The sequence below is a fragment of the Apostichopus japonicus genome, chromosome 20, assembly GCF_037975245.1.
Source record: "Apostichopus japonicus isolate 1M-3 chromosome 20, ASM3797524v1, whole genome shotgun sequence".
Lineage (NCBI taxonomy): Eukaryota > Metazoa > Echinodermata > Holothuroidea > Aspidochirotida > Stichopodidae > Apostichopus > Apostichopus japonicus.
In genome coordinates this window covers 18755848-18767995 of record NC_092580.1, presented here as the reverse complement: position 1 = coordinate 18767995, position 12148 = coordinate 18755848, and the positions used below count along the sequence as shown (strand labels likewise).

At 34.8% G+C, this 12148-nt stretch overlaps 1 protein-coding gene across 3 annotated transcripts in view; it reads left to right on the top strand.

Moving 5' to 3' along the window:
- Positions 1–12148, top strand: part of LOC139961926 (uncharacterized) — a 38834-nt gene that overhangs the window by 8750 nt on the left and 17936 nt on the right. For 2 of the 3 annotated variants that reach the window (XM_071961626.1, XM_071961627.1), the window contains exon 2: positions 3370–3597. In XM_071961626.1, coding sequence (XP_071817727.1) covers positions 3462–3597 — 136 coding nt within the window. In that variant the 5' untranslated portion in view covers positions 3370–3461. Of the gene's footprint in view, positions 1–3369; positions 3598–5435; positions 5706–12148 lie in introns of those variants that run through there. The other variant, XM_071961629.1, reaches the window with a different exon arrangement.

Sequence of the window (12148 nt, the reverse complement as noted above, 5' to 3'; positions counted from 1 at the left end):
GTGACCCCCTGTCCCTCACGTTAGGCCTGACTAAACGTTCTAGTTGTTGAGCATTGGCAGTGGCGGCGGAACCGGGGGGGCTTGGGGGGCTCAGCCCCCCCAATGAAAAAGTTGAGGGGGCAAATGCATGATAAGCCCCCCCAATATTTACCAAGGCTCCGAAACGTGCATCTGCCTATTTTTTAATGCATACTTGTCGATCTGTCCGATGCACACGTATACTATATAGGTTGTAATAATTAAATATGATTATTGATTATCTGTATCATGCCTCATATAGTGTTTTAAATAAGAGGGTAATGAGCTAAACGCTACACTCATCAACATTTGCGTTTACACTACGAGTACACGCAAGGCTTGGAACATGGCTTTATGTTTAAACTCAATCAATTATTAAACGAACAAAAACACAATATTAGCATTTCACCTGTACTGTATAGGGTACATGCATTCATGACATGATGGCAGTGCTAGGTCATAGAAATTTGTTGGCAACTGCACATGGTTTTGGAATTACCCATTTGTTGACATTAAGAAATGCTTTCTGTTTTTTCTTACGACATTCATTTAATTCAGGGGCGTCGGAGCCGGTACGGGCAGGTCCGGCGAACGCCGGACCAATATTCACGACGCAAAAAAAAAAAAAAAAATAGTAGGACTAAAAAATGGAGGAAAAAAAAATCTCGGAGGTATATGTTTCAATAATTTTCAATAATGATGACGGCAAGTAGGCTAAATGTCACTACTCTGGCATGGCAGGGGTCTTGTTTTCAAGCTCGGGAAGTGCCATTTCCTGCAATCTGGGAGGCATATTTTCCAAATTTTCTCCATTACGCTACGCGCCAACCATGGTGGCGCGTAGCGTAGTTTGACCTACCAAACGACCCCGATAATTATGATAGTTGGCCACACTCTGAACCACCGTACTAATCAAAAATAGCTTCCGACGCCCTTGTAATTATTGCATTTAATTGCAAGTAGTAATTTACTACACTCAGAAACGACTTTGCGAGTACACGTCGAGTAATAGCTACTCTCTTAAAACACCATCGAATATTGTTTTCACAGATTTTTACGTGCAATCTGAGAAATTGCAGGCTTGAGATCCATGTTTTAGGGCTAGGTATTCGCAGCATAAAACACTCGGGAAGTGCCGTTTCCGGCCATTTGGGGGGTTTGAAAAACCCAAAATTTTCTTGTACGCTCCGCGCCAACCGATGGTGGCGCTCCGCTTAGATAGTCTCCACATATTAGCCCCCCCAATAATTTTCCCGTTCCGCCGCGCCTGAGCATTGGTGAATATTTATGTTGCTAAAGAGAACATCGCATTCTAGAATATGGACGATGAAAACTTCACACTGTTGATGTTTTACTACTGTCAAATGATAATCAAAAGTCCATTAAACTTGTCATTGAAACGACTGCTACGTCATCTTAATGTCCAGTGAGTCATAATGTGTCTTAGTCTATAGGAAGAAAGAAAACATACTTTAGTGTGAGCTGCTCCATAGCCTTAAACACACTAGCTCTGGTAAACAGTATAGGCCCAAATATGGTATGATAAAACATGGAGGTAAAACAGACCTCCATGGTTAAAAGAAGCCATTCAGAATGCAGCTGCAGGTTTTTATGAGCGCGAAACTAGAGTTATTGAAATGGTAGTAAGTTTCACATAACTGGTGGTGAGCTGTTTGTCAGAATCAAACTGGAGACTGACACGAGACTAACCTGCGTTTATTGTTTGCCCATAGCTGTGTAAGAGTCACGTCGTACAAATGATAATTTTGTGTATGCTATCTTCAAGTCGTGTGAACAATACGATTCTTTATCAAACTAGATCGCTGACTCATTAACAGTACTAGGATAAAATCCAGCCTTCTGTGTAAGCTATTTCAAAGTCAAGAACAGAACGAACAGGAGACACAGTGTCGTAGTCATGGGTCATACAAACATTCAATTTAACCTTTAGTTAGAACTGCCAAAGACAAGCAGTATATTGTGGTTGCTTGATTTGTTCGGCTTCGCTATTGTATCCACCGCCACATAACCGGAAATTCATCAAATTGATTTGTTTAGATTACCAATATTTTATGTGCCAGTGGAGCAACTATAAGATATCATATGTGAAGTAAACATTTTCTCTCCATGCAAGTATTTCTCCTACAGTTTGGTTTCTATTAAACGCTTGGTTGCTATGCACAATAACAAAACGACGAAAATCTCTTTCAGACTATACTGAACCGTGTTCGATGCGCTTGAAGGACACTGTATTACTGGAAACGAAAATTTTCTTCAAAGTATGCAATCAATAAATTGTCAAAATACTGTGCATTCTTCTTACAGAGCCTAAATCCGGTACTTGATAGCAGTTAAGAGATAGCTTGCATGTATGGAGAGTAACTTCCGTCTAGCAACATATTACAGTTTGAGAAAGTTGATTTAAGAATACAAGACTACCATCAATACATATATACATATATTACATAGAACATACGGTAACCAGTTAACCACGGATAACCTTCCATTTTCTGAGATTTGTCACAGACACATGAAACCCCGTCAGAGCATGTGTCAGTGTCCCTCAGTTTTAATTTGAGTGTATTTGTTGTCAGAGTTTATGTAAGCATTGAATGCGATGTCTTTCATTCCAGCGTATACAAGTCTAGAAAAAAATATCATGCCTTTTTGAAATATTAGTGACTCTAGGTAAAACCAATAGTATAGAAATATACGGTATGCAGTAATGTCTGGACTACATTTTACCCAATTATATATATATATATATATATATATATATATATATATATATATATATATATATATATATATATATAATATATATATATAATATATATATATATATATATATATATATATATATATATATATGTATATATATATATATATACACACACATAAGTGTTTGTGTGCATATCTAAGTACTACATCAGAGGCTACATCAGAGAGTAATAAACGATACTATATGCCCTTCCATTTCAATTAATTTGCCTTGACTCTCAGTGTCATCACAAACTTGTATTTGAGTTAATATTTTCCAGAAGCAATGCGGCCTTATAAGATCACTTACGTTGAAATTGACACTCGTTGTATATACTTGGTCCAACACTGTCGGAGAAACTGTCAAGAGCGAGCGTAATGATGGTACTTGCATAAGGATACATTACCTTATATATATAGATGCTATATATATATATATATATATATGGCTATATACACACACACACACACACACACACATATATATATATATATATATATATATATATATGTATATATATTTATTTATATATATATATATACATTCATACATACACGCATACATCATTTCGTGTTTCCTATCATTTACAGGGACATCTTCAGTGGATGAATATTCGAGATAAGCACCCCCGGCAACAGCACAGAAAAAGAGGCGAACTGAATTGAGAGTACCTGAGGTGTCTATGTTAGACTCAAATGAGGTACTGAAGATGTCGGAGACGGAGACGAGCAATATAAGCTACCACCAGCACACTAACGCAAGACGCTTGGATAGCAGAAATAGCAGACTATATAGTCAAGCAGATGACGAACTGGAAGGTCAGTATGAGTTGAAGATGAGTTGTCTTCGGTTTTGAAATATAGTCAAATTTATGCAGAGTGTTTAGGAACTGCCTTTTAAAATTATATAGACCTTAAATGATGCTTTCTGTATGTGATTAAATAACGTTTAGTTTGTATGATATAAATATTGAGTGATACCTGTTACAATCTGTATGTTATTAATGAAGATACCAGCCTGCGTTATCGTCGCATAGTTACGCTGTTTCATTTTCTGCAATAATCACTTTTTAGTTCTTCGTTTCTTACCAGTTAAAGTTATGTCACCATATAACAGCAAAAGGTTTCACTTTGCTTTTTTGTTGTTATATGGGGCAACTTTGTGGCGACTTAGCAATGAATTAAAAAGAAATATCATTTATGCTGCCTGATAATTGGAAGCTGACTTAATTATGTTTAATTGATCTGTATCAAACGCAGTGTCGGTTGCAATAACTTTCCCGTCATGTAATTTCGTATCTACGTTAAAGTTCGACTGCAAGTTCCTTCGAATTCTTATTGCATTCTACACCGCAATCTTAACCTACCCTCAGAATATATATATCTTATAGCCATATCAAGGCTAAATATAGCAATGTAGTTTATCTAACATTTTGCACGTGCAAATTATATCACACCTGATAACTCGATGAAATCTGATGCGAGAAAAAAATCACAAAATGTAAACATTATTTCAACGGACTATAAACCTTCCGTCAAAACAAACCAGGGTGGTTGGCCTCTTATCTCAGGAATACAAACAACACTCGAGCGCGATACAGAAGGTTAACTATATTTAGCTCAACACCTCGTCGTCGTCGTCTGTTGGTATGCATACACGGGGCTGTGTTTTGTAAGTACTAGGCCTAATTTAACTGAGAATAGTCCAATGGTTTAGAAAACATTATTCAGCATGAACATTTGTATCGTATAAAACCTTTAGCAGTTTGATTTCTTCTCAAAACGTTTCCCTTTTGCTGCACTTAGGTTATTTATTATGTACCGGAAAGTACTAACACGCTCCATCAGAGTAGATTTAGAGCCTGGAATTTAGCAGTAACTTTATTGTGTGTACTTATGATGGGTAGCTTATTATGCTTTGGGACAAGGAAGAAATAGAAAATATTTAAACTGATGGTTTCTGTTACATCCTTCTGCTGTCAAGGTGTGCGAGAACTTCATATCCTTCCATTCAAATAGGAGTTGGTCAGTACAGAAATATGAAACTCATGCACATTACTTCTGAAAAGTGCTGTTGCCGATTGCATGGATAAAGGCGACCGGGTCATAGTAAAGTGGGTTTTTCATCCAAGAGCAATCTATGGTTTTCTCATCTGAAACGTCTTTCTAAATTGAAAAGATTCCAAATTTGAGTTGAAATGTTGAATTGGAAGCCACCCGACGTGAAAGTTGTAATCAAGACCTTGCGGGCTTCTCCCACATTCATGGTCGCTTAAGCGTCCTAACAAGAAAAAATAACTGACTAAATAAAGAAGGTGATTATTTTGTTTTGTATTTGGCAATTTAAGCCATTTACCAAACATATAATTTCTCATAAAAAATTTACAATAGTAAAAATTGTCGCTCCGTTTTCATTTCTCTCGCTACACTCGCTACACAATCTGGTAGCATCTCTTTCGTGTATGTACTTACTTACGGTTCACTGTTATCAGTCAACTGTGCCACCACAGTAGAATAACAGTGTGTAAATAATGGATCTACTAGGTGAAGGTTTACCTACCAAGGTTTGTTTATAATGCGGATGGTAATGTAAATGCGATCAAAGTCCTCTTTTGTTTTTGTGGATGATTAGTAAGTATTGCTCATCGACAGAATGCTCCGGTTGCGGTATAGGCTTCATTTTTACGAATATCGCTCTCTTTGACCACACGTCTGTATAGGGTGTGCATAGGCTATATACTTTATCTGTGTATACTGTATGTTAGGATGACACCACGAGGTAATGACCGCGCACGACGGACGTGATTATTAGGAATAGGTTCAAATTGGACAGAAAGAAGAAAAACTAATCACAAACTTATTCAAGTACAACAGATAGATACAAAACCATATCGGAAAGAAGATGTCGGAAATATCGAAACCTAAAAGTAAGTTACCGTGTACGTACCTTTATGAACAGACTATATATATATATATATATATATATATATATATATATATATATATATATATCTAAATGAAAATCGTAATGAGTTGGAAAATCAAGAACAGTGAAAAAACTTTCAGCCTCCACCGGGATTCGAACCACGGGCCTCCCGCTATATATATATATATATATATATTTATATAGTACAGTTATAATTATGTGTATATACGGTACGTGTTTGATCGGGTCCATTCTTAAATTCAATTTTAATCATTGAGTGTGTCCTGCATGCTAGTCACTCCTTTTGCGGAGTGCATTTCACTGCTTTCCAAGAGGGAAATCTTACAACTTTAGTCACAAATAGAGAGAAAGTTACCCGAGTTTAGAACTAATTTTGCTTGTAGCTTTTAAAGACACACTTCGGTAAGACTCTTCGCTAAGACTCGTGTAAGAGTGTGTGAGGTATGATGTCAGCAAGATGTAACATATAAATATAACTAATAAACAATATTACGAAATATCAAATTACAAAGTGAAGTTGAAAGAACATAGAAATGAATTTGTCACTTCAAAGTTACAGCTGTACTTGTCTGTGAATTTCCTTCAAACTTGAAGATATGTACCATTCAGCAAATTCTTAATACTGTTGTTACCAGGTTAACAGAAAAAAAAAACAGAAATGGTGAAGATTGGATCATTTTTTTTTTACTTTTTCTTTTTTTTTTTGTATCTTATGAAAAGAAATTCCTCAAAAAAAGAGACAACTTTCAGCTTTTGGCCGTTCCAAATCATTTTTGTCGAGCAAATCAGTCAAATCAGTTTTATTGGGTGAAATGTGCATTGTCATGTACCATAGTCATGGTTTTCAACTAATACGTGACAACATGGCGGCATGCCTCCTCCATTTTTGGAGAGGTTGGTTATAGACTCAGATTCATCTGTTCCTGAACTAGATAAATTAATGCATGAATATTTTTCATGAGCTGAAGAGACGACAAGGAAAGCTAAAATGATAAATATGTTTGTCGTTGTCATTGAGCATCAATTTTGTAAAATATATTCAGTAAACTTTGTTTTCATATTTACATCAAATCATCATTCTCTTTTAACTACCAAATAAATTTAAAAAAAATATATAAATAAAAATGGCCGCTCTTAGAATAAAAATAAAAATATCAAACATAATGTTTCTATCCTCAAGGAGAATAGAATTGCTCCAATAAGGAGTAAGTTAAAGAGAAAGTTGTCTATTCGAATAGTCGACATCCCTTCCAGCAAAGAAAACCGATCAATATTCTGGGCAGGTTGAAGGCTGCTAATCAATTTTAGAGGAAATATGAAAAGATATTGAATGCCAGGCAAAACTTTCATGTCGGTATCGATTTGAGCGTATATTGTCCGTAGCTTTCGAATAGACTTTGTTTAACTTAATCCAAGTTACCGTCTGTATGCGTAAAAATACACTTTACATGACGATGTTACTATAGATTACAACACAAGACTTCCATCACTATATATGCTTAGTGAAGTTTTACAGTGTACTATACAGTTGCATAGGATTTGCATAGGCAGTAACTACCTGACACAGACACACACAAACCAAAGCACACAACCTCTATGTACATATATATATATATGTATATATATATATATGTATATATATATATATATATATATATATATAACATGCAGTATATATATATATATATGTATATATATATATATATATATATATATATATACTGCATGTTATATATATATATATATATATATATATATATATACTGCATGTTATATATATATATATATATATATATACTGCATGTTATATATATACTGCATGTTATATATATACTGCATGTTATATATATATATATATATACTGCATGTTATATATATATATATATATATATATATATCTATATATATATATATCTATATATATATATATATATATATGTTAATGTTAATGTTGGGTGAAAAACGTCCTGAACATCCGCGCATTTGTTATCACTAACCAAATATCCCTTTCTTGTTTTGATGTGTCGTCAAACACTAAAGCTTCGTACAAAGTCCATGATTGCTTAATAACTTAACATTTGTGGCTGTGTACGTGCTAGCACATTAACTTGCCTTTTGTTTTCGTATAACGTTTAATGAGCATATTTAATGACTCTGTTGATCGGTTTTGGTTCTTAACTTTCCCAGTTTTCACAGTTCCCGAGTTTCTGTTTTTCTTTGCAATTTTAAGTTGTTTTTATAATTGCAATTCATTTTGGGACAGCCTGAACTCGGTTGAACTTCAAACAGAAATGTGGTCATGTTTGAGAAATGATGGCTGCCATTTTGTTTATGATCATGAAGGAATGTATATTGGCATATTAATGTTCATCGTGCAGTATGGGGCTAGCTTTAAACCCCACTGTGTTTAGTCATTGTTGATACACACACCTACGATAGATTGAGGCCACCAATGGGCGATAACATACTCGCATGTTATTTGTCATTCATTTATGCCAAACTTATGTAAACCCAAAATCTTGTGCTCCTGTAAATTTAAACTCAATCTTACTATTTCACTGCGTCTATATAGTTTCCAATATTCCTCCTGTATTACCACATGAAATCGTATAACCAACGGGATATCAGAGAGATGACGGACATCTTTCCTTTAAGTGTCTTAGATACTGCATGTTATCAGTATCTCGATTGGTAGTGATTCCTTAAATATCTGCCTATGGTAAAATGGACAGCGTCATTTGAAAACTTATTATTTTGACAAGGTAGCTGCCATTTGTTTTGTTTTGACACTATTTAAACCACATCTAAAATAGTAACAAGACATGGCGATCACGTGTCATCCGAGAATTGATCAACCTTCGTGTCTTTGTTTAATTGTATCGATACAGGGTTTTAGTGTAAGTAAAACGTCATGCAAAACTTTGGCAAATAAACTTAACGGCTCCACAATTCATCAAGCCAGTAGCAGGAAAATACTATTAACCGTCCTCAGCAATGGTTAAAACGTTTGTCAAGTACCTGTCCAGCTTCACTCAAGTATTTCGGTCAATTAACGCTGCCCTAGATTTTTACGAGGGTATTTTTTCTCTTTCAGAATATACCACTCTATTTTGTCTATCTCCTGCCAATATTTAATTTTCCTCCAAGCAAAGTCTTCCTCTTAATCACATTCTTTCGGTCACTTTAAAAAAAAAAAGTATCCAGAGAAAACGAAAAAATAAGACGAAAGGTAATCCAGGCAGAACAGGTTGATTTGATTTCTTGCTTCGATATCCTGATCTTATCTGAGCTGATAGTAAAATCCAGAGATTTAAAACTTGTTTATGCATGCACTATTTATAGATATAACTTTTGATAGCATATACAGTGACTGGCGGTCAGTTATAAAACCACCCCTGTAATACAGCAGTATTATTTTGAAATATTAAAAAACAGTGAGTTTGTGGGTGAGATCGTACAGGAGTACTCGCCAATGAAACAGATCAAAATGAAAGTCAAATCTATAATATAACGAAACTAAATAGAAACCAGGTGTTCATCTCTAACAATCTGAAACGCGATGAAGCACTAGCAAGCAGTCACAATATAACATATATATATATATATATATATATATATATATATATATATATATATATATATATATATATATATATATATATATACTGTATATATATATATATATATATATATATACTGTATATATATATATATATATATATATATATATATATATATATATATATATATATATATATATAAATGCGTGTGTGTGTGTGTGCGTGGGTTTTGTTTTTTTGTGTGGGCATAATGCATATACTCCTCATCTGTTAGTCTTTTCGTGAATTTTTCCTTTAGGGCGAAAACCCACTACAGGTTAATTGCACTATACTATATTACCTGTATATGCTACACAGATATGATTATATGAATGCGCTGTTATATGGTCTGTTTAATTCAATGGATTAAGGAACCCACGGCATGAAATATCCTATATGTAGATAATAACGACGTAATTGTATAGTTACGAATATGGGTGCATGTATAGTGTAGGTTGGAAGGATCATACAGACCGTTCAAAGCTATGGCCGGCCAAAGTAGCAATTGGCACCCGATACTCACAGAGAACACAGTAACCACTGTAAATCTTAAAGTTTTGTACACAAGTCAAACTGGATCGTGCTATAAATCAGTAGCATGTGCTATAAGGATTACAGTAAGAACTGGGGTTACGTGTAACCCCATCAAATCCAGTTTAATGCATTTGTTGGGATTACACATATCCTCAGTTCTTACTGTAAACCTAAATGCAGTACCGAATTATCATATTCATCGGCAAGATCCAGTTTTTACTGTGGTACAAAACTTTAAAGTTTATAGTAGTGACTGTAACCTCTGTGTGAATGGTTGAAATTGGAGGTTTCATCCAATAATATTCCACATCTTGCTCCGTGTGAAATAGCATTGTTGTAAAGGTTCAAGTTTGAGTGCATGAGGCACACGTTAAGTTTCAATGTACAAGTCGTGCGCTAATCGTATTTATACTTGAAACATGTGACTTAATGAAGCTGTTTGTTAATTTACAAATTATTTTAATATTCCAGTTGTTGCCATTAACTAATATATTGTGTAAAATGTATAAAAACATGATGTTAAAAGAAGACACGTGGGTGTGTGTGTGTATGAGGCCTTATTCAAGGGAGTTGCCATAACAATGACAAGCAAGCAAGTAGTGAATACCACTTAAATTAGAATTGTCAATTATCTTTACTGGCCAAACATAGAGTGTTTATACACGTAGCGATTCTGAGTCGATTAACTCAGCCTATTAGCATAGCCCATGCTGCAAAGTCGACAGGATTCGAGAAGCACGCTATATGAATTGTATACGCAACGACGCCAGTGTGAATGTGAATGTGTTCCTCTGACCGTTTTTTTTTGGTGTCAAAAATGGTGGAAATATACATTATAAATAAATAAATATATATATATATATATATATATATAAATATATATATAAATATGTATATATATATCTATATATATATATATATAAATATATATATATAGATCTATATTTGAAATTGTAGTTAGTTGGAAAACCTAGTACAAGGAAAACACATCCAGCCTCCACCGGGATTCCGAAACTGGGCCTCCCGCTTTATATGCGGACACCCTAACGAACTAGGCTATGGACGCTGATTGTGTGTCCGAGTTTATAAATATATGCAAGTGTCAAGTATTTTAGCCCAAAATCCTTTAAAAGTAAGAAAACAGTTGATGTCAAAATAACGTTCCGACACTCTCAGCCGTTTAAATCAATTCGTGCTCTCAATAATTGACACAGTTTTGAGACTATTAAGACTTTAGACAGAGAATATATAAATATAAACAGAAATCAACACTACTTTGTTTCTTCTTGCTAATTAGCTATTAATGAAACTTCTCAGGTCTTTAACTCTGATCGTCGAGACAAGTTTGGATAATGGAAGATAATGTAAGGATTTCAATTACAGCTGCTTCTCTGTAATCTGTGTATACTCGTATAGGCGCTTAAATTAACACGTTTCTGTTGTTGTTTCATGAAGGGAATTTCAGATTTCAATACAAATTTAAATGAAATCGGTAAGTTATACCCGTGAATTTCAGAAAATCCTCTTATTGGATTATTTATGAAGACTATATGAATACCCAAATAACGTCTATAATACATATATGAAATAAATTGAACATTAACTGATATACCGTGCGTAAAGAAGGGGCAAATGTGTATGTGTATAGGCTACTCAAGCTGGTCAGCATTACGATGGACTTTGTTGACCGTATAGTGAACTCGGTGACAGCTTCCTGGAAGAAGATATACAGTATAGTCACATCCTGTCACATGGTCAAGCCAGGGAGTTGTTATGGAACAACAACTCCCTGGTCAAGCTAACACTCAGATAGACACACAGGATATGTGAAGATTGTACATGCTTGTTTACGGATGGGGCCAGGGGATGGAAGTGGTGGTGGGGGGTGGGGGGGGGGGTTGCGGTGAGCGGGGTGGGCAGGATTGATAGACGGTTGATGTTAACTGTCCGTTTCTATAGTAGCATATACCCGTAGATTACCCTGGTATGTTTTTCATAACAACTCAAATTTTGCATCCTGGACCGATTAAAGTACAACTTTTCCAGCTCATACTAGTAAAGCTCCTATCTCTCGTCCTGACTACCTTCTTGTGCATAAAAGCCTCATTCTGCGGTACACCTCACCGCCCTTTGTTTACATTCTCCTACAGAGATAGATGTAGAGTGTAATAAAAAGTTGTTTGTTTTTGTTCAATGACTAACACGACGTTGCAGATCTTTCCTTTTGGTCTTCATCTATACCTAATATAAATATTTATATTATATTATATTAATATCAATATTAAAATTA